Raw genomic sequence first — 24096 nt, 5'->3', positions numbered from 1 at the left:
TATATTTATTTATTCTCTTTTCCCTTCCCTCTTCTGTATGCAAATCAATAACTTTCCAGTCTCTGATTTTGTTGGCTTAATCATCCTTATAGGTGATCTAGGAGAGGGAGATCACCAGAGCCCAAACTGTTTAAAATTGTTCAGCGACAACATCATCTCAACACCTTTGGCTCTCTGGTAGCAATTCCTTGATCAAAATTAACACAAAATACTTCAATGCCACTAGCTGAGAAACTCAGATAGCATCTCTTCAGAGAACAAGTATCTATCTAACAGTATTCATCTTACTACTGTATCTTTTCCAGTCCGACTCCAGCCTGTCCAGAAACAGGCCAGCTTCTGTCCAAAAGCTTTCTGGATGAATTAGCATTGTGATTCTACCCTGCACTGCCTGAGCTACAAATCTCTCCACAGGTTCATTAACTAAGGCACGAAACCACCCTAGCTCCATTGTTGGAGGATGCAAACTGGCTTGCCTTTGGCCACCTCAAGGCAGAAGGAATGTGCAGCTGTCTCTCCATTGATTTGTATACACAAACATGATGTTACTTCTTCAAGGTTAAGAGTTCTTCCAATTCTGTGTGTGTGTTGAAGAGTAATTGTGACAATAGGAGAAACTGTCCCCTTGCACACAGCCAGTATTACTAAAGAAAACTGTAATAGCATATAGATATGCACTCAAATACGGAAAAGGGCAATATTTCATAAAAATCATGTATGAGGCTTAAAGACATCATTATATAATAAAATGGACCCAAAATCTGAGGTATTTTCTTGCTTACCCATAAATCAGCATATATTAACTTCTGACATTTGAAAAGCCTTTGTTCCACACTAATAAAACGAGAACAGAACAGACTTTGAAAGCATCTTAAAGTAATGGAAGATTTAATAAGAAAATGGATTATAAGGTACTTTTAGTCTAGCAAAAAAGGCGAGAGTATTAATAATAGATGACCAGCACTACTCAGCATGATGTAGGGATCTGTGAAATGTTACAAAGCCAAATCTTGTGCTACTGAAACGCTGGCTGGTAACACTAAGAGAGTCAGTGAGTGTGAGAGAAATCTCCCCTTGAGGATGTCCAATGGGTACATTCTCACCACAAGACTTTTCAGACCAGAAGAAGGCACTCATTTTTTGCAGGCTTCTTAATGATTCAACGACTTAATCTAATGGCACCCCCCAAGAGTGCCTGCACTTACTGAGAGCCCAGTCAGTGAGTGGCACCGCTGTCTCAGTTACAGCTCAATCCCTCTGGGTAGTGATGCCTGAATGCAAGGAGGGGAGTATCTGTAATTCCTGCTTTGGAGGTGCTCAACACTAAGCACAGTCATACTGGTAGGCCTCTGGTAGTTTATATTCTTTAAACCACAGAAATTACCCCTTGAGCACCAGGGTAATTTACGGCTTTGTTTTTAGAAGAAGAGAATCGAGTACGAATAGGTTGACTTGGAAATTACTCTTCGGCCTTGATAGTTGGGATTCACTGTCAGATGTTCTTTTGTCATCCTGACAAAAGGTACATCCAAAAAGGAAGATTTGCCTCCTAAGAGATTAGGGTTTCTTCTTCCTATTGTAGTGAATAGGCTTAAACTTCTTAGTCAGTTCCAGTTACCAAAAATTGAACAAACGGGTTCACAAAGGTTAAATACCAAGAAAACAATAAATACACAAGTCTTTAAGTGCAAATTATCCAGTGCTCCTTTCTAACAGCAGAAAGACAACAAAACTCTTCTTTGAAACAAATTTGTCGCTTCACTGTGTGCAAACGATCAGTTCCAGCATTTTAGGGTCACTTGTTTATTTTCTGATTCCCCAGAACACCCTTATGAGCCTAACTCCTGTCCTCTCCAGCATCCTGAGTCCAGAAGTGACAACATGAGAGGAAACCCCCAACTAAGCACACAATCAGTGCAAGCCTAAATATTTGCAAATCTCATTCTTCAGGAGAGCTAATCCTGTCAGGATCAATCCAAAATTGTCAACAACTGAAAATAATGTTTCCAAAAGAGAACACATAGTTACTACATTTCTCCTCAAACAGAGATTTTTGCCTTTGAAATGAATTATAGAAACCCTGCAAACAGTATTCAATTAAAAAGAAATGTGTCCTACAGTTTAAGAGCCCACACAAATACAGACGACTATCAAAATGTTAATGTGCTCATAGTCACTTGTGACCAATATAAAAAAGGAATTATAGTAACTGCATTCAGAAACACGAAGAAGCACCAAGTAAAAGACAGTCTGAACTAGGACTCCAGAGACTTCCTGGAGGGCTTAAAGCAAAAAGGAGAATTTGCATGCTTCCTTTTCTTAACTCCATTACCTGTTTTGGTTTGTAGGCACTTGAGGAAAGGTGTATCTCAGACACGCATCCTAGTCCAGAGCCAATCCCTGCTACAATGTTCCTCAAATCGTCTTTAAAAGTTCAAACCCAGCACTGGATTTGGGGCATAATTTATTTTTACTGCTCAACAGATAAATAAGCAGCATGAAACTGCAGCAGTATTAGAGCACTGCAGTGTGTCTAGCATGTGCACTAACTACAGTACAGCCTAGAAATATCACAGAAAATTAAGAGGTTCCCATGACCAAAAAATTTCACAAGTCAGATAAACTAAAGGAAAAAAAAAAAGTAAGAAAGCTACATAGCAAATAATTAAAATATATATTAAAAATATATTTTTATTTATATATATATTTACACACCTTTACAAGGAACAGGACAGAATCTCTTTTCAATTAGATCTCAGATTAACCTCTTTTGGCCTCAAGGCCCTGCAGAAACAGAGACTTTCTTCAGCTTTCATTGTAAATAATTATCACATACTGTCTGAACACTGCAATCTGGAACCTTTCATGGATACAAAAATGCAATGAAGCTATCACTTTCATGATATCTACTTCACTCATGAAAAAAACCTCACATATTAGAGAAATAAAGGTCTTCATCACTTAAGCTAACTTAAATAAACTTTGGCACATAGTGGTTGCTTCTAGCGCAACTCAGTCAGCTTTGACTTTCATCAAACGACTATGAGTAGATTCTACACTGGTAATACAACTTAAAGGCATTTGTGGCATCTCATACACTTCAATCTACTTAAACTCATTTTTGACATTTGAATGAAATTTGGTTTTAGGCTACTGTCATTCATATGTCTAATATGTCATTGAATGTTCAGACTTAGAAACGTTTTTTCCATTCCACTCAACGCTTCTTCTACAAATCTTCTAACAAGAGCATTACAGCAAACACATTTTTAGTGTGTATCAGGTATCACTCATTCACATTGCCTTCTATTCTGAACAAACCAGATCTTCTTTTAAGGCTGTGCAACCAACACCATGAGAAGAACCATGTGTAACTGTGGCTTAGAATAAAAGAAATCTTACTTAGATTGTATAGACACAAATCAACAAGTTTATAACCATATGCTTGATTTTCCTGCAAGTGAAGAGAAATGGACTACAGTACCATAAATGCATTTATGTGCTCCTTTTTTTTTTTTCGGAATAATGCGAGAAGTTAGAGATATATACATGTAGATCATTAAGACTGAAATTCATCCTTATTTTTGGAAGTGCTCTGCTGAGCAGCATTACTTGTCTCTGCTTCAACTGAAGAATTTTATCTATCATTTGTTAAGTGCAAACATATTCCAGTTTTCTAGAGCAATGCCGTGACAAGTGGTGCTCCTCAAAGCAGTACTTGGACCAGTGCTGTTTAAAGTCTTTGTTGGTGACATGGACAGTGTAATCAAATGCACCCTCAGCAAGTTTGCAGACAACACCAAACTGTGTGGTGAAGTCAACACAGTGGAGGAAAGGGATGCCATCCAGAGGGACCTTGACAAGCTCAAAAAGTGGGCTCATACAAACTGCATGAAGTTTAACAAGGCCAAGTGCAAGGTTTTGCCCCTGGGTAAAGGCAATCCCATGCATGAATACAGGCTGGGAGGAGAAAAGCTTACAGACAGCTTACAGACAGAAAAGGGACTTGCGGGTGCTGGTGAACCAGAAGCTTAACATCAGCCATCAGTGTGTGCTTGCAGCCCAGAAAGCCAACTGGGTCCTGGATTGCATCAAAAGAATCACAGACAGACAGTTGAGGGAGGTGATTCTCCCCCTATACTCTTCTCATGTGAGACCCCACCTCGAGTACTGTGTCCAGTTTTGCAGTCCCCAGCATAAGGACATGGAGCTCCAGAGAAGAGCCACTTAAATGATCAGAGGGCTGGAGCACGTCCCCTATGAAAATAGGATGAGGAAGTTGGGGTTGCTCAGCCTGGAGAAAAGGAGGATCTGGGATGACCCTATAGAAACCTTCCAATATCTGAAGGGGGCCTACAAGAAAGCTGAGTCAGGGCTTTATACATGGGTGTGTAGTGAGACAACATGGGCAAATGGTTTAAAACTTGAAGAGGCAAGATTTAGATTAGACATTAGGAAGAAATTCTTAAATTTGAGGGTGGTGAGATACTGGCACAGGTTGCCCAAGGAAGTTGTGGCTGCCCCCTCCCTGGAAATGTTCAAAGCCAGGTTGGATGGGGCCTTGAGCAACCTGGTCTGGTGGGAGGTGTCCCTGCCCATGCAGGGGGCTTGGAACTAGATGATCTTGAGGGTTCATTCCAACCCAAACCATTCTATGTTCAGACACAGGTTATGAGAGAACTCAACCACAGAAGTGAAAGCTTTTTTCAGGGTGGGAAGAACCTTAAACCCAGTGTTCACTGGGCTCATTTACAGCCACAAGTAAATTTGAACAGTATTGACTGGCTTGGGGTAGGGCAGAACAGGGTCTGAATCTTACCTTGATAAAATATATCAAAATCAGAAATTGGAACTTGATCTGAAAATAGTTTGGAGGAGACTTGAGAACAAATCATCTGGCTCAAAAAAAAAGAGGAATAGAAGAATGGAAATAGCACCTCATTCCACAGCTTCATGTTGGAGCCAAAAGTTTCTTATTGATGAGAAGATAAACTGTTCATCAGCAGGATGAGGATGAGCACCAAGCTGCAACTTTCACCAACATAGGAAACTGGGAAAAGTGGGATCTGGCAAAAATGACTTCCAAATATGGTCATTTTTAAGGTTTCCTGAACGTACAAATTAGCAGGTACATTAATACAAGCATCTTACAAATGTAAAGCTGGTTGACAATCTACTGATTAAAGTAATTTCAGTAGCTCAGGGGCTCTCCATGAGGAGACCACCTCTCTTCAGTTTTCTGAGCAGCTCCATCTGTGTCAGAGACCAGAAAATCTTTTGAGGTTTCTGTGATGTAAATAATTCAATCTGTAAGAGCAGCAAGGTTTGTCTTCCAGTTAAATTCTAAACACACTGACCTTGATGACATCTACTTAATTCATGAAAAAATACATATTAGAGAAATTAAACACTCTGCTCACTCTACAGAAGAGACTAAGCTTTTAGCAGGAAATAATAAATAGCTCAGTTAGAGGCAGAATTATATATTTTTGTAATGTTATTCCTGCATTATAATGCACTACAGTTTCCAGCTTTAGACTTCAGCTTTTTATTTTTTGATTGTAGAGACTAAACTTCCAAAAGGATTTTTCTCTATGTACTTAATTTTTATTCTATTTATTTGATTCTGTGAAAGGACTCAAGCACAGACCCTATGACGAGAGGCTGAGGGAGCTGGGGGTGTTCAGTCTGGAGAAGAGGAGGCTCAGAGGAGACCTCATCACTCTCTACAACTCCCTGAAAGGCGGGTGTAGCCAGGGGGGGGGGTGGTTTCTTTTCCCAGGCAACTCTCAGCAAGACAAGAGGGCACGGTCTCAAGTTGTGCCAGGGGAGGTTTAGGTTGGACATTAGAAAGAATTTCTTTACGGAGAGGGTGATCAGGCATTGGAATGGGCTGCCCCGGGAAGTAGTGGATTCTCCGTCCCTGGAGATATTTAAAAAGAGACTGGATGTGGCACTCAGTGCCATGGTCTGGTAACTGCAGCGGTAGTGGATCAAGGGTTGGACTTGATGATGTCTGAGGTCCCTTCCAACCCAGCCAATTCTATGAGTCTATGATTTTAATAGAATCCCATTTCCAAAATGCAGTTAGACATATAAGCTCTTTTGAATCCATTTAATTATTTGCATTTAATTGTTTGGTCTTTTTTTTTCTTTTGTAGGGATGCACGAGGCCAATAAGGATTTATGAGTCTACTAATTTCCACTGTGGCCTCTTCTGAGCTTCAGCTGCACTTATAAACTCCAGAAGTGCTTTGCTCACACAAGATTCCAGGAACTGCAGACAGGGTAGTGAAGCTGCAGCATTCCCAGAACAGCACAGAGTATTCAAGGCTCAACCAAAGGCAAAACTAAAGTTGGATATGAAAGATTGCCACACATCTCCCTCGAAAATAACATTATTTTGCTTCATTGGCTCTTTTTATTGAAAAGGCTTGACACTAATACAGTAACTTTACAATAGAAAAATTAGAAAGTGGTTTTTCAGCAGTGGCATGTTAGAAAAGATAGGTAATTACTTTTGATAGGTAATAACTTTGGACAGGAATTCCTCCCACACACAGAGCCAGCTTTCATCTATTTGCTGAAGAGGGATTCCATGTCCCACTTGCTTTACACTCATCCAAATATGCCTTTCTACAATCTTCATCTCATGTTCCCGCATAATCTCCCCCCCCATAAAAGCATGTCAGGATCTTTCTGCTCATGGCTCATCTCCTAATTATTATTCTTTCTTTGTTTTATCTGTAATTCCTTTGATGTGTGAAAGTCCTCCTCAGAGTAGTTCCATTTGGCTCATAGTCATAGAATCATAGAATCATAGAATCATAGAATTAGCCAGGTTGGAAGGGACCTCAGAGATCATCTAGTCCAACCCTTGACCCACCGGAGCAGTTGCTAGACCATGGCACTGAGTGCCACATCCAGTCTTTGTTTAAATGTCTCCAGGGACGGAGAATCTACCACCTCACTGGGCAGTCCATTCCATAGCCTAATCACCCTCTCCGTGAAGAAATTCTTTCTAATATCTAACCTAAACGTCCCCTGGCAAAACTTAAGACTGTGTCCTCTTGTCTTGTTGAAGGTCGTCTGTGAAAAGAGTCCAGTTCCCACCTCGCTACAGCCTCCTTTCAGGTAGTTGTAGACAGCAATGAGGTCTCCCCTGAGCCTCCTCTTCTTCAGGCTGAACAGCCCCAGCTCTCTCAGCCTCTCCTCATAGCGCCTGTGCTCGAGTCCCTTCACCAGCCTGGTTGCCCTCCTTTGGACCTGTTCCAGGACCTCTACATCCTTCTTAAACTGAGGGGCCCAGAACTGGACACAGTACTCGAGGTGTGGCCTAACCAGTGCTGAGTACAGGGGAAGAATCACCTCCCTGGACCTGCTGGTGACGCTGTTTCTGATACAGGCCAGGATGCCATTGGCCTTCTTGGCCACCTGGGCACACTGCTGGCTCATGTTCAGTTTCTTGTCAATGCAGACTCCCAGGTCCCTTTCTGCCTGGCTGCTCTCCAGCCACTCTGTGCCCAGCCTGTAGCGCTGCATGGGGTTGTTGTGGCCAAAGTGCAGGACCCGGCACTTGGCCTTGTTGAACCTCATCCCGTTGGAATCGGCCCAGCTCTCTAGTCTGTCCAGGTCCCTCTGCAGAGCCCTCCTGCCTTCGAGTTGGTCCACACTTCCTCCCAGCTTGGTGTCATCTGCGAATTTGCTGATGATGGACTCAATCCCTTCATCTAAGTCGTCAATAAAGATATTAAACAGAACTGGGCCCAACACTGATCCCTGGGGGACACCACTAGTGACCGGCCGCCAACTGGATGCAGCCCCGTTCACCACCACTCTCTGGGCTCGGCCCTCCAGCCAGTTCCTAACCCAGCACAGGGTGCTCCTGTCCAAGCTGTGGGCTGACAGCTTTTTCAGGAGAATGCTATGGGGGACGGTGTCAAAGGCTTTGCTGAAATCCAGGTAGACCACATCCACCGCCTTCCCCTCATCCACCAGACGGGTCACCTGATCATAAAAGGAGATCAGGTTGGTCAGGCAGGACCTGCCCTTCCTAAACCCGTGCTGGCTGGGTCTGATCCCTTGCCCATCCTGCAGGTGCTGTGTGATTGCACTGAGGATGATCTGCTCCATAACCCTGCCAGGCACTGAGGTCAGGCTGACGGGCCTGTAGTTTCCCGGGTCCTCCTTCCGGCCCTTTTTGTGGATTGGCGTGACATTCACCAACTTCCAATCGTCTGGGATGTCCCCTGTGAGCCAGGACTGTTGGTAGATGATAGAGAGAGGCTTGGCGAGCTCTTCTGCCAGCTCCCTCATCACTCTTGGGTGGATCCCATCCGGTCCCATAGACTTGTGAGGGTCCAAGCAGCTCAAGAGGTCACTGACTGTGTCCTTCAATATTACAGGGGGGCTGTTTAGATTTTTATCACCTTCTATAGGCTCCAGAAGCCTGCTGTCAACAGGATAACCTGTCTTTCTGTTGAAAACTGAGGTAAAGAAGGTGTTAAATACCTCAGCCTTTTCCTCATCTTTGATAACTATATTCCCACCCATGTCCAGTACAGAATGAATGTTTTCCTTGCCTCTTCTTTTGCTAATGATGTATCTGTAGAAGGATTTCTTATTGTCCTTCACAGAGGTAGCAAGATTCAGTTCATGTTGTGCTTTTGTCTCTCTGATTTTCTTTCTACATGACCTGACTATATTCCTAAATTCCTCTTGAGAAGTTAGTCCTTTTTTCCATAATTGATAGGCCCTCTTCTTAATCCTAATTTCTTTCAGAGTCTCCCAGCTCAGCCAGACTGGTTGCCTTCCCCGCCGGCTCGCCTTCCGGGACTCTGGGACAGCCTGTTCCTGTGCTTTCAGAATATGCTCTTTGAAGTATCATACACTTTTTAACATACACTTTTTATATATATTTATACTTACTCTCAACCAAAACTTCTATACGAGGAGAGGAGAGGAAGAGGAGAGGAAGAGGAGAGGAAGAGGAAGAGGAGAGGAAGAGGAGAGGAAGAGGAGAGGAAGGAGAGAGAGGAGAGGAAGAGGAGAGGAAGAGGAGAGGAAGAGGAGAGGAAGAGGAGAGGAAGAGGAGAGGAAGAGGAGAGGAAGAGGAGAGGAAGAGGAGAGGAAGAGGAGAGGAAGAGGAGAGGAAGAGGAGAGGAAGAGGAGAGGAAGAGGAGAGGAAGAGGAGAGGAAGAGGAGAGGAAGAGGAGAGGAAGAGGAGAGGAAGAGGAGAGGAAGAGGAGAGGAAGAGGAGAGGAAGAGGAGAGGAGAGGAGAGGAAGAGGAGGAGGAGAGGAGAGGAGAGGAGAGGAGAGGGAGGAGAGGAGAGGAGAGGAGGGAGGAGAGGAGAGGAGAGGAGAGGAGAGGAGAGGAGAGGAGAGGAGAGGAGAGGAGAGGAGAGGAGAGGAGAGGAGAGGAAGAGGAGAGGAGAGGAGAGGAGAGGAGAGGAGAGGAGAGGAGAGGAGAGGAGAGGAGAGGAAGAGAGAGGAAGAGAAGAGAAGAGAAGAGAAGAGAAGAGAAGAGAAGAGGAAGAGAAGAGAAGAGAAGAGAAGAGAAGAGAAGAGAAGAGAAGAGAAGAGAAGAGAAGAGAAGAGAAGAGAAGAGAAGAGAAGAGAAGAGAAGAGAAGAGAAGAGAAGAGAAGAGAAGAGAAGAGAAGAGAAGAGAAGAGAAGAGAAGAAGAGAAGAGAAGAGAGAAGAGAAGAGAAGAGAAGAGAAGAGAAGAGAAGAGAAGAGAAGAGAAGAGAAGAGAAGAGAAGAGAAGAGAGAAGAGAAACTTGAAACTACTATTCTAAAAAGCCTATATGTAAAGAATGACTTTCAGCAACTTTAATGAGAGCTGGAGGGCATTCAGCAACTTGTAAGAACAAGTCCCACATCACCACAGCATTAAAAAAATCCATCTGAGCTGAGATTACATACAAGGTATGGCTGTGTTTGAGGAAAGACAAGATGATAAGGAAGTATAGTAAAAAGTAAAAAGGCTAAAATAAAATTTTTTACTACCTTTTTATTACCAGAATCTTAAGCACCAGGCATGTTCTGGAGATCAGAGAACAGTGATTAAATCCAGCTTACCACTGTATTTTACAGACCTGCCAAAGACACAGACCCGTAGTGAGATTACAAAGATATTGGTGGTTGTACATGGAAGGAAAAGGAAAAACAAAACACAAAAAAAACCAAACAAAAAACACAAAAAACCAAACAAAAAACACAAAAAAAACCAAACAGACAAAAAAAAAAAACCAAAAAAAAAACCTAAACACACACACACCAAAAAAAACCTTTAACATCCATCCTAAAACCTGTGAGATGCTGCTGGTACTGAAGCTCTGCCAAGGAACTGTAGGTCTCGCATCTCGCTAAGTGTAGCAGTGCATGATCCAAACCACGGTCTTCAGTATAAAATGGAGCCTCAGGAACCTCTCTTCTCATGGCCTCTCTGGCTTGAGGTGCTGTCTGGCTGGTTGGGGGTCTGTTTGTTTGCCATGGATCTGTCATCTTGTTGCCTCACTGCAGAGGAGCACTGTTCTTGGGGACAGGCCACCTCCTCCTGGCTTGGCTGCCCAAGGTTCTTGGGGAGTGTCACTGAGACCCTGGACTTGGGCACTGCCCTCTGCTGCTGAGTCCAATGTGGGACTTTTTTGGCTGGAAAGTAATTACTGAGGAGCATGGGTTCTATACTTGCATATATATTTGTAATTCAGTGTCTTTATTACTAATTCATTAAACCTACACTAGGGTTTTTTTTTCCTAATCTAAGGTCTTCCTAATCTTATTCCCCTTTTTCTCCTCCCCTGGGAAGGTAATGGGGGAAGAACAGACAGCATCTGTCACCTAGTTATTGGCTAAAGCTGACAGATTCATTGGTGCCCAATGTGGGGCCTTTTTTAAACAGTGGAAAAGATGAAGTCTGCATAAAATCAATCATAAAGCTTATAAATGCCTCCCTATGCTGACAACACCAGCAAAGATACCATGTCCACTATGAGCAAAGGCAGTGCAAACTTCACTATGCTGTCCTGCTAGCACCATGGAAAAGTTATCCTGGAGAAAAAATGAGCAGAAGATTGCTTCGGTCTTCATATTACTGTGGTCACCCACCTTGACCCTCCTTGTATAACATACAAGGGGGAAATTAGGGCTAATATGGAGAGGATATTTTTATACTGACTCTTTGTTAGGACCACTAATATTTCATATAAACCATAACGACCTTTATCCTCATCTAACTTGCAGTGAACTTCAAAACACGACCTAGAGGTGAAAAACTCTGTATCATACTTTCTGCCTCTTGTATCACCCAGTCACCTGTAACTGCTCCTCTATATTACTCATCTAGAACCAAAAATGTACAGTTCATTTCCCTGCACAGTTAGAAATAACACACTCTTTGCCTCAAAATGACTCCAGTCTTGCTTAGCAATTGATCACAGAACTGAATGAATAAAATACATTTTGCTTCAGTACTAATGAGTTCAACAGGTGTGACATAAAATATTGTATCACAGAATTATTCTTTGTGAAACAATAAATGGCAAGGCCATCACAGGTACACTGCATTTAATTTAACACTAAAGTTTGGTACCAGGAGATACAATTAAATGCTAAGATTGTTATTCCTATTTCAAGCCTATTTCTACAGTATTATGTCCACAATAAATTAAGACATTATTTCAAAACAACCCAGGTTACTGTGGATTTGAAATACCCTCCTAATAAAGAACTGAAGGCCTCTCTTAATTAAGCTCTTCTAAGATCATATAATCATCATGGGATAACAGAAGCTGAAAGGAAACTCTGAAGGTCATCTGGTAAAACTCCTACTGATTGCAAGGCCAAATTCAACATTGGATACACTTAGATAAAGTCTTTCAGAAATATGTTCAGCTGCTGTCTGAATTTGTTCTAGGGTGTAGTTTCTACAACTCCTCTGGAAAAAATGACTCGATTTATAACTACTCTCTCAGTGATATTTTTCCTAAACTTTAACCAGAATTTCCCTCTTGTTGCATCCTGGGACCAATGCCTCTCCTCTTTTCACTGAGCTCATCCAAGAAGAGACCATTTTACCAATACCAGTTACTTCACATGTGAATTGATTCCAGCCTTACTCAAGCAAAGTGCAAAACCTCCAGTCACTTGTGCAGTATCAGGGTCAGTGATCTGTACAACTGGTTTGATTCTCTCTTTGCTCACATAATCAATTAAATTAATTTAATTTATGTGAAAAAGTAACTTGGATATCACAGGGGAGACAAAATTTAACAGCTTTACCTGAAAAATTAGAGATCTTCATTTGTCAACTTGCCAAATTAACCCTAGAACTAATAGAATCCACTTTACATTGATGCATCTCAGATAAATACAGATCGAAAACATGACCTAAGATTAACTAGCCTTACAAATTCTTATTTCAGAATCAAACCTCACAAAATCTGCAGGATTTAAACACCACCTAATCAGCTGCAAGTGCAGTTGATCCCGTATGATCTGTAAACATAAATTTGTTGTGTATTCAAGTTCTGCAAATTCTACCCAAATTCCATTTGGATCCATCAATACTATCCTTCTGAATTTCAATTAATTCCAAAACCACAATCTTTGTTTCCTAGTTTCAAGAACTGTGTCTTGGCAGACTTTTTGAATATATCTTGAAATAAAAGCACATTCCAATATTCTTAAAATAATTATTTCCAAAACTTGCTGATCTGGTAGACAGGAATGATAGCTATGTAATTCTCATTTTTCACTGACATAATTGTCATTATTATCATTCAAATCTTAACTCTTTAATTTCATCACTGAAAAAATAATCATTACATTTTTATGTGACAATTTACCACTAAAAACTGAAGAACTGTAGAGCCTAAAACTAAGCAAGAGCTGCACAGCTTCTTTAAGAAATTCCCCAGTTCAAAAGTTTCAGAGACATCTGAAAGCTTAGGGTTCCTCAGGCTTTGAACTCCCAACTTTGGATCACTAAACCAAAAGATGCACAGCTTTGGCAGGAGGGAATTTCACTGCTAAGGCTGAATTTCTGGTGCATGGAGTGCTTAAACACTATGGTGCTGATGCACTGGGAATGTAAGAGATATCTCCCACCAGTTTTGTAAAATTAACCAAAAACACAAAGTGAAAAACACATATTGCTAGTTTATTCTTTTGTCCCTGATGGGATTGATCCTAAAAATAACGTAGTGTCATAGAGTTTTTGGATTGCAAAGATCTAACTTAAGTAGTTCTACTTAATGTTAAATAATGCAATTATACACCCATACAAGAGTATCAGCCACTGGGACACAGCCACCACCAATGGTTCCTTGTTTTGGGGGTGCTGTTTGAGTTCTCTGAGCAAACACCATTCCCACTGCAGCTGCCAAACAGAAAGGGCCATCCTGCAACCAACACATTGTTTGGAGCTAAGATCCCCATAGTTCTTCACCCCTCCTAGTACAAAAGGCACCCCCTCACACCTTCTCCTCCTTTCTCAGCAGACAGATGCTTCATCACCAGACCAATGGGCCAGTGATTCTTTTGCCAACATAAAAAAGATGCAGCAATTTACCGCTTCAGAGATTTTACTTTCTCAGATTTATCAAATCCCTTGAATCCCTGAGCTGTTAACTGAATAATTGCTATCTGTCAGTTCTAACACACAAGCACAGAGAGCCAAAATCATAAGTTAGAGTTTCCAGCTTTGTAAAATGTTTTAAAATGAGATTAAAACCTATGCATGGCATGTATCACTTCCCCGCATAACTGATGAAATTCCACTATGTACAGTAACAAATGATGAGACATTATTGTTCAGTCTAATGGATAGAGTCTCATTTCCAAGGGTAAGGATTTACATACATCAGTATAATTAATGTTAATCACAATCACAAGCATAAATCTTCTGAATATTGAGAGTAATTAGCCTGTAAAAATGACCAACTGCACTCCCCAGCAACCACTAGTCAAAAACAGTATGCAGAAGCTGTGTTTCCACTGGGACCCCTTCCCACTGTGATCTGCTGACACTTAAAGTTATGTTGAAAGTTACAAGTTAAATAGGGAATGGGCTATTTTACACCAACTATACTGGACAAAACATACACTTACAAATCAAGACATATACAATGAACACAGTGCAGGAAGAGCCAAGGATAAACACATGAAATGAGACTGTCGAATCAATAAAAAGGACTTAGCCAAGTGTTTTCCCTAAATCTTCCTTTCACCACTTTGAAAATCTCATTCATGATCTCTGTTCTTAGTGCTTATACATCTGTATACTCCTAGGTACCAAAAACTTCCACTTGCTGTAAATATTGAAACAAAATTATCCTGCAGTGGCAGTCACTCAGAAACATGTTTTCAAAGCATCATGAAAGTTTTCACTGTGTGAAATGTATTAACACCAATTGGATTCACACAGCTAAATCTCACTGCAATTCGTTACCAATTTACCACTTCCAGAATTTAATATTTTTCTAATTTGTTTGTCTTCTTGTTGCAATATTTCATGGCATGGTGGCTACACAACTAGTACAGTCACTCTCTCTGGCAGCTGGTTTAATTTTCTAGTACAGACAGGGCCAAAACCTGAGACTTCCAGTGGCACTTGGAATAATTATGTCTGCAATCCAAACGATTCATATATCCTTATGATTTATTCTCCTGGTGTATACATAGTTCCTAATAGTCTTAATGACAGATTAACGCACACAAAGATAGATATATATTTCTGAGTTCTTTGCTTGACAGCATTGGAAATGTCATATAACAATGCTTTAGTCAGGAAGAGCAAAACAATGAAAGACCACAGCAGGAGGTTTTGGCCATACTGTTCTCCTTGTGCAAAATTAAAAGATATTGTTCTCCTTAGACAAAATTCCTTTGGCTTTCAGAAGCAGAATCCACCTTCAGAAGTTCAAGCAAACCATGCAGCTAATAGTTTTTCTGACCTGTTGCCACCTAGCCTCCTGTCTTGGTGATTATTCCCAGAGTCCTGTATTACACATAATTATAAATATTGACATTTAAGAATGAGGTTATCATTAAATGATAGAAAACTAACTGCAGACTGTTCTCAGGGTTACTGCATTCAACAGTGAAATGTGTTTATTATAAAATATAAAAGCTGTCAGACAGAAACATCTTCATGGATCAAAACATAAGTGAAAACTGATATTGTCAGTTTTATGTCAAAATCTTCCAATTGATAAACAGCACTGAAAATTACAAACAAATCTCCTTGAAGTTAATACACTTAACACATTTATTGGCTGTCACGCAATAACTGTTTTTCTCTTCACCTTGTAATTCTTTATCCCAATATGATGTAAACATGCAGATAAGGTAAAAGAGAAGACAATAGTTCTAAGGAATCAAGAAACTATGCTTTGAGGCCACTAAACATTCAATTTTTCTTAAGAACAAGAACCAAATCTTTGGTTTGAACAAGTTTCCAGGAATTTGGCTTTTTACTTCAAGTCATCTTGTACCAAAGAAAAACTACACAGTACATGTACCTCGTAAAAGGTGTTGGCCACTGTGCTTTCTGAGGTATCTCTTTCTCAGATGATATCTAAAGTTAAAGTTAAGCCTGAACTGTCCCAGGTCCTATTCTGACATGACCAGGATATAACTAAGGTAAACAATTTTCTTTTTTGAAATACATGCATAGACTCCTTAAGTCCTATAAATCGCTTGTACTTCTGAAATGCTACAGATTAGCATTAAAAGGGCTTTGGGTTTTGCAATAGTTAATCAAAATGTTATCCATAGTCTAATACTTCTTTCACACATTCCTAAACAGATGCAAGGTAAAATAAATCTCATTTAATGCCAGTAGTGTCCAGGGATGCAGTTTTGTTTTACATGCTTTATACTTATGACCTCTGAGATGTTAGAAAGTGATGTACAACCTCCTATGGTGACAAATACTACAGATATGAACTGAACATTACTGCCCCTGACACCACGGAAGGTACCTAAGCTTTAAGTTCATATCTGTACTATTACTTCTTGAATCTAAAGCACAATTTTTATTTTGAAATAAAAATAATAAGAATGAAAGCATTTTGCCATACCAAAGTTCTCAGTGCTTGAAATACATGGCTATTACAGTGGGAGATTATTATAAAAGTTAAAGTAGTGTGGTGAAAAACTATGCACTGTAGTAATTTTTAAGTTGTTATATCACCTGATAGGTGTCTTATAAAATACAAATCTTTTTCTGAAAGACTTTATCTGTATTTTTCTGTAGATTATGGTGGCTATTCACATTTTACTTCAGTTTTTATAGCCTTCAAGTAATTCTACAGAGTAGTAAATACTGCTATAATAACCTTCATAACTAGTGGAGAGGCACACTTAAAGAAAAAGGGTTTGTTTTCTCTCCTGCATGCACTTTAGTAAATCAGGAGTGACTTGGCTTCAACTGTGCTCAATAGGACTGTATCTGCAAAACTAACGCAAAAAAAAAAAAAAAAACAAAACAAAAAAAGCAGCAAGCTTTCCTCACAATAAAAGTACAAATCACAAAATCACATATCTTCCCTCTTTTTTGGCATGGTTGTGTCATTGAAGTAGTTATGCCACCCTTAGCTCCATCATACTACAGCATATCTGAATAGAAAGGTCCAGGCTTCCACTGAAAACAATGGAGGTGCAGCAGCCTTGAAAATGCATGGGGATCTTCAAATGAAGTAACTGTATGTACTGCATCTAAGTGTATTACCCCTGAAATAGAAGCTCTGTAACAGAAAACTAGAAAAATAAACAAAAGATTAGGAAAACAAAACCAAACAAAAACCAAAAAATCCACAGTAAATGGATCCCACTTCTTTACAAACACACACAGGAAGCAGCACTCATCGCAAGAAAGATCATGTGGCAAAATGATGACTGAGTCAGTAGAAAAGAGAAAAATCTTTTAAAATACTCTTGGGACCAGGGATTACTCGTAAAGAAAGAGCGTTATTTTACCATCTGGCTAATGAGCCAGAGGAAGGATTATTATCGTTTGGGGGTGTTCTGTCTCGACAACTCTTTTCTTTGAAACAAATACGCCAACTTCAGCAAACAAAGAGAAGATGCACCGTTCCGCTCTTCCAGTTGCACACGGAGGAATATTGAATCAGACGAAAGGAATCCCAAGAAAAGTCACAGGAGAGAGGGGGCAGATTCCTCTTTCATCATAGTTTTAAAAAAAACAGAGAATAGGAAGGCGCAGGAGATGAGCGTGTGCTTCCCGCACCCCTCCCCACATCGCGTTGACAGGGGATGCGGGCGGGCGGTCCAGAACCGCCCGGCCCGGTCCCCCCGGTACAGCAGCCCTGAGCCATCGCCCGCCCTCGGGCATCGGCTGCCGGCCGAGCTGAGGCACCGTCCTTCTCGTTCTTCTCCTCAGCATCTACTTTCAGTAGACGGGGGGAGCCCTTGTCTGGCACCATCAGGGAGCGAAGCCGGGGGGCGGGGGAATCTCTCTCTGTCTGTCCCTCATGCGGGGAGCGCTGACAGCCGCCCGGGATGAGGCGCCGCCGCCTCCCCCCTCACCGACCACGGGTCCGCTCTCGCCCCATGCCTCGTTCTCCTCCCATTGCACTGCAAAACTTACGGGCCGGGGGTCGGGGACGAGGAGCGAACGGGGCGGGGCGGGGGGGGAGCGGTGCCCGGACTCGCACTGGGCGCGGACAGCTCCGATGCCAGCGGAGCGGCGTTCTGCTCCCCCGGCTGCCTTGCCCGGAGCAGGGGAGAGCACCCGTCGCTTCCCGCCCCTCCGCGAAGCCCAATCGTGCCCCGGGGCGGTCATCTCGGCACTCACCAGCTGCAGCGAGCAGAGGAAGATCAGCGTGCAGCGCCCCGTGCAGCAGCCCATGGTGGCAGCTGACCCCGCAGCGTCGCGCCGCCGGAGAGCCGCCGCCGCCGCTCCTCTTCCTTCCCTCCCGCGCTGAGGCGGCCCCGGAGGCGAAGCGGTGGGTTCACCGCATCCGGACAGAGCGGCGGGGCTTGTGTGTTTGTGTGTCCCGCCTTTCGTTGCTCCCCCTCCGTTGTGGTGGAGATTTCTCGGCGGCGGGAAGGAGGCGGGAGGAGGTCAGCGCGGCTCCCGGGAAGAGGAGCCGGTAAGCAGCTGGGGACTCTGCCCGGCACGGCGCGGGTCTGGCTCTGGGGAAGGGGCAGCGGACCGGGGGTGGGCGTGTGCCGATCGGAGGGGGGGTGGGCAGAGGGAACACGTGCGGGGAGGCGGGGGGCTGGCGGGTGGGGTGGGGGATGCCGAGGGTGGGCGTGTTAGTCAGGGCAGGGGGTGGGAGGACTGTGGTAGGTGTGAGGAGTAGAGGAGCGGTGGCCGGGGTGCGCCGTGCCGGTGGATGGGCGGCGGAGGGTCTCTGGGGTGCGCAGTTTGCGGGGATTTTGGATGCCCCGAGGAGAGGCAGTGCTGGAGGGGATCTGGGCGGGAGGAGCGGGGGATGAAGGGCAGCGGCATTCGGGGTAGCCCGGTGCGGGCCGCTTGTTGCGGAGCGCCCCGGGAAAGTTCAAGGGACTTGGCCGGCTACAGCGGGGCGGGGCGGCCGCGGAACCCCGAGGCGGGCAGGGGACCATTGTTTGTGTCGGGGTTGAGGAGGGATCCCAGAGTGGGCAGGAGGCGGGGGGGGAGGCCCCCAGGCCTCTGTTCCTCGGGGACACCTTCAGGCAGAGGTTGGGTGCCCGCTCCCACGGGTGATGACAGGCGGCGGGCGAGAAGTTCCTCGGGGCGCCCCTTTCCTTCCCTCTCCTCCTCCCTGTGCGGTGCCGGAGCGCGGACAGGGCTTCCCCGGGGGAAGTGAAGGGCCTGGGTGTCCGCGGCTGGCGCTCGGGTTGTTTAATCCCTTTTCCAGTCGCTGACAGGAGGTGCTGGGGGATGGGGTTTCCCTGCCTGGCAACGCCATTGTGCCAAGGGAGGCCGCCGGCTTCTGCTGCCCCTCGCGGGTGTGAATTGGGAAGGAAGGGCCTCCGGGGAGAGGGGCTGAGCCCCGGCAATGATCTGTCTTCGCAAAGGTAAAGGGATGTCCCGAGAGTTGCAAAGAAAAATTCTTGCGTTCGAGGAGGCGGGTGAATAACCACCGCTTCCCAGGAGCCTTTCCATGGGCAGCTGAGAGAAACACGATCGCTGGAGATATTGCCGTCCCTTCATCTGATTTATGTACATTAGTTGGAGACAAGTAATGTTTTGTGAAGGAAAAAGAGATATGAGTATGCACAATGTCTCTTAAAAATATTTTTGCACATGGATGAAGTGTTAAATACCTTTTTCTTTTTCTCCCCATCAAACTGTGGATAAATCAGATTTTTTTTTTACAGGCATTAAGGCAGAAGTGCCATGTTCCACTCACCAGGCAGTGCTTTCCTACAGCCTGTTACCACCTGCTGTTCCCTGATACACAGTCTTGTGCCAAAGAACACTGAAGCTTACCCTGAGGAAAAAAAAAAACAAACAACTAACATCTGCAAGGCATTTAGCAACATATCTGATCAATGTTTATGTGAAGTACACAGTATTGTTTCTCCAAACTGCATACAACTTTTACTTACAGCATTAAATAGTAGTGACAATAGTAAAATAATTACAAAACTACCACCAAGTAGTATTGTGTCAGCTTAGATTTGGAAAGCTGTTTTTTTCTGCTACTTCCCTTCTGAGTAGGAATGCACTAAGATAGTTTTATGTACTAAACCAAAGGAACAAAAGCAAGACAAGTAAACCAGATTCTGCTTATCTAGGATATATGTATTTGACTAAGTACGTATGTGAGGAGTGCAAGATAGTCCACATAGCAAAATGTAAAAAACTTCAATAAAACAGCCTGAGATTTGTATTTCTGTGTGTGGCTTTTGAGATTAAATTCTACCTGGGGCTGAACTTGACTAAAGTTACATGTTCTGAGAACATATTTATTTTGAAGAATGAATACTTGAAGATAAGGAAGTAAATTGAAAAGGTGATAGTTGCTAAAAATCCATTGTGCCATCCTGAACTGGTAAATTTTATGGATAATTGGTTTTTCTACAGAGGGCTTAGAGTGAGCACCATCTCTTTGGACTTCACTGAAGATTTAATACACTACAAGATATTTTTAGTTAAACCTAATTATGCAGAAGTTATTAATAAAAATTGGAGGGTGAGTAAGAAACTAGATAAACTAAATGACAACAGCTAGTGCTGAAGAGAATTTACTTGCATTCACCATAACCAGCCCCTGCTTGTCCATCAGTGGGATGAGGTTCATAACTCTTCCTGTTTCTCCCCCAGGGTACTGCTCTTCTGAGAAGGAGCTAAAGCCTTACCTCTTCTTTTTGCAGAAAAAAACCCAGGTACCTTCCAGTACTAGGCTAGCAGCTGACACTAACCCATGTTCCTTGGTAAAGCAGAACTGTCTGGAGACATGGATGAGATGAACAAGGCACTTTTCACCTATCTAAGCCATTGTTTCAGCAACCTGGATAACCAAGTGGGTATTGCTGTTTCAGAGAGTAGCAGTGCTCAAATTGAATTACAGACTGCAATGCAGAAAATTTCCTTTTAAAAAAATAAAGCCATTAGTTGGGTGTAGCAGGAAGAGCCTTTCTTGCTCCTGGGGCTCGACGAGCTGCTGGCTTCTCCATGCCTCACACCAGAGTGAGCTTCCTCCTTGTGGGTGTGTGTCCCACCTTTATTGGCCTCCTGGTAATAGGGGGCCTGCCCTAACCAGGCACAGGTGGACTCACACCCACTCTTTGGCAACTCGAGGCACCTGGTTTATCTTGTTTCTCTACAGTTGGGGGTTTTTTTTGTTTTGATTTTAGTTTTGTTTTTTTGATATATACACAATATAACTCATTTGTCTTCGCATTTTCTAATCTATGTGTTAGTGAATTTGAGTTCCAGAACCAATAACAGTAAGTTTTAGAAATTATGTATTAAAGCTGGGGAGAAAAGAAGACAAACCTTTTTCAAACCACATGCATCCTTGCCTATCCTTATAAATGACAGAACTTCACGGCTTCAGTGGGAGAAGTTTCACAGAGCTTTATGCATCTTTACCATTTTTTCCCATGTTCCTGAAGTATTTCTCAGTTTCTGTCCTCCAGCAGAAGGTCCCAGAATGAAAAGGACAGCTTGGTAAAGTGAGTTTATTCTAGAGTATTAGCTTCCACAAGCAAAAGCTGCTACCTGGTCAGGGAAGCAGTGAAAAAATGTTAATTAACAGGAGAATGCTGTAGAACATGACTTCCACAGGAGCACAAGCAACTAAGCCATTAGGATTCATTTTCTCTACAGCTGAAAGCACTGAGTATAGGAGAGAAACAGGAGAGAGAACCTGGGTCAGGAGGAGGTTAATGATGTATGTTTATGAGAAGGCACAGGATTTCTAGAACACATCAGAAAATGCAATATGAGAATAATATAATCTACAAAGGAAAGAGGAAGGACTGTATTTTATTGATTACTCTACCCATGAATTGGGTAGAGAAGCTGATAAATAACTAGAGAAATTAATTTCCAGTTTCATAATGAAGACAGACCTAATATAGCACTGTGCATGACAAGTAGGTAAAAAAATGGTGTAAGCACTAAAAAGCCCTGTGGACTAGCCTAATGCCTACCAAGATGTGCTGTATGGATGTAAATTTAGTGCACTTGAAAAGAAATGGTACGTAAAAGCTTTATGATACATTCACGTAGTCATGGCCATACCTTGACACAAGTGTAGGATTCCTTATGCTGTAATTGTTGGCCATCAGAGCTTGTGCTTCTAATCTCACTCCATTCAAAGCAGAAAATCAGGGCTGTTCACACTTAAAGAAAAATGGGTTCACAGATAAGGATAAGAGATATTAAACCTGTCTAGAAAAAACTTTTATTTCCTATAGGTTTATTCCTTGTTAGGTTATACTCTTCAGAATCAAAGACATTAAAATCTTAGTTTTAAAGACCTAAAGCCATCAGCAGAAGATCTCATATTAAGAGGAGAAAATTAAATTCATAATATTTGACTGTCATTGTAGCTCTTCAATGGTTTTTACTCTATCTAATAAGCCCTTTAGTTTTCTGCCTGTGCTGGAGTTTTTCTCAAGCTGCAACAAACATATCTGGTCACTAACCTGAGCTTAAGGAAGTGCATTTTGTTTACTGTGCCCACTGGGCTAAAGTAATAATCACACGTGATAACAGAACCACCTCCCTCATAACTCACTTGGCCATCTTTAGTTATGAATACTATTCAGAAGATACTACTGATAAAAATTTATTCGTGTCAGAGGATAACCTTAATCCTGGAAAGATTATTTACTTGATTTTAATTTAATTTTAATTTTACTTTTAATTTAAGTAAATTTTAACTATTTACTATTTTTAAGCCCAGAGAGTAGTCCTAGATATTGTGCAGAGATCAGTAAATACACTCAGGGTCTGCAGAATCAAAGCTTAAGAACAGATTCCTGTGGCCTCAGATTTCGCCTTTACTTTTGCCATTTAATGCGGAAAGGCTGGGAACTGGAAGCTTTGTGATTACTTTTCAAGCTTTCCCAGAATGAGAGAGGATACAAGGATCAAAATACACCTCCATATAGCTATCAACTGGTCACACCTCAGGCAGACATACAGCTGGAATAGCTTAGAAAAATATTCCACTGTGTACGGCTGTGTATTCCTCAAGTAGTCTTGAATTACCTCAAGCAAACAAGAAACCCCATGAAATTTAATACAGCTTTAAAGACAAATGAGGGTTTCAAGATATTATCAGTGTTTTTAGTAAATCTTATTTTCAATTTATCCTTCTGAAAGCAGATACACAATATAATGATCTAATTTTTCATTTCAATGTTAACACCTGCTGCTAGGAAACTGTATTCTTCATTAAAATGTAAGTTCTTTATGGAATGGAAATGCATGTTCATTGTGAATTATGTTTTTTATAGTTAAAATAGTATTTTTTTTTTTTAATTTTCAGGCCCAGTATGGGGAAACAGGGTCATGCACAACCTTTCTGTGGCTGGGTAGGAGCATGAGGATGGGTCAGTGCCAGGCCAGGACATCAGCCTGTGGGTCAGGCCCATGGCTGGACAAGCAGGTCTGTGGGGAACTTGAGGCTACCACTGCAGGGACTGACACCACTTGGGAGGCTGAAATGGGGTCCTGAGCCATGGGGAGGGTGGGGGAGTCCCAGGGAGCTGCACAGGGAAAGGCAGGGCTGGTGGTACCCTCCATGCCCTAACAATATACAAGTGCTTTTGAAAACATGAGTGCTTTAAGTACACAGACTGACCTTCTATAATTCAGTTTTGTTTGTCAGCAGTAGACTCCAACTTATCTTTGGGCTTGTTTTTTCTGTCTTTACATCTTCTTTTCTAATTTGTGTAATGCATGCTACCATATCCCTATAACCAGGAACAGCCAGGCTAGAATGAAGCAGAAGAGCTTTGCAACTTTCTCTCATGTTAACCACAAGAACGAAATGCTGAAAAATAATACGGCTTTCTTCTTGTTTGTAGGTCACTAAATGATTAGTTTTGAAACATTCAGCATAAGTAAACATTGCTACAATCCTCAATTTTAAGTAAAGAAAAACTTGAGCAGAAGCACAGTGGAGTTTACAAGAATGGTTTAACAACAAAGCTTGTTGTAAACACCTATTGAAAGTCGGATAAAGGGTGTTTACACAATAAACCAAGCTTTTTCTATCCTCAGAGTATTTCTTGGTAATAAAAGATACTTTCTGATGAATCGTGTCTAGATGGATGCAGGTACACTGCGAGCTGAGAGGTTTTTTACTGACATTTCACTTATGAGAATAAACACAAAGGAGAACATGCATTTTTTTCCCACTGAAACCATGAACAGCTTATCAGGTGTCCACCTGCATATGTGTGATAACAAACATTTTCAGTGATTTGTTCATCATTGTTTAAAAATGTTTCCACTCTCTCACCGTGTTCATGTTTATATAGAAAAGCCCTTCAAAATGCAAAGCTGCATTGATACCATCCAAAATTGAGTATAGAATGGGTTGTTTTGCTTTGCTTGCTGAGGCACTTGCACTAGGTTTTTGAAAGATAACACTGATACCAGCTGTGTTATCCAGA

General features: G+C 42.3%; 1 protein-coding gene across 2 annotated transcripts in view; it reads right to left on the bottom strand.

Annotated features, from left to right (window-relative positions):
* Window positions 1-17877, bottom strand: part of NKAIN3 (sodium/potassium transporting ATPase interacting 3) — a 338160-nt gene extending 320283 nt beyond the window's left edge. The window contains exon 1 of one of the 2 annotated variants that reach the window (XM_030445568.1): window positions 17822-17877. In XM_030445568.1, the coding sequence (XP_030301428.1) occupies window positions 17822-17875 (54 nt within the window). In that variant the 5' untranslated portion in view covers window positions 17876-17877. The remainder of the gene's footprint in view (window positions 1-17821) is intronic. The other variant, XM_030445567.1, reaches the window with a different exon arrangement.
* Between the last annotated feature and the right edge of the window lie 6219 nt (window positions 17878-24096).

Source organism: Calypte anna, chromosome 2, assembly GCF_003957555.1.
Source record: "Calypte anna isolate BGI_N300 chromosome 2, bCalAnn1_v1.p, whole genome shotgun sequence".
Taxonomy (NCBI): domain Eukaryota; kingdom Metazoa; phylum Chordata; class Aves; order Apodiformes; family Trochilidae; genus Calypte; species Calypte anna.
The sequence above is the reverse complement of the archived record's forward strand: the minus strand, read 5'-3'. Positions and strand labels throughout refer to the sequence as shown.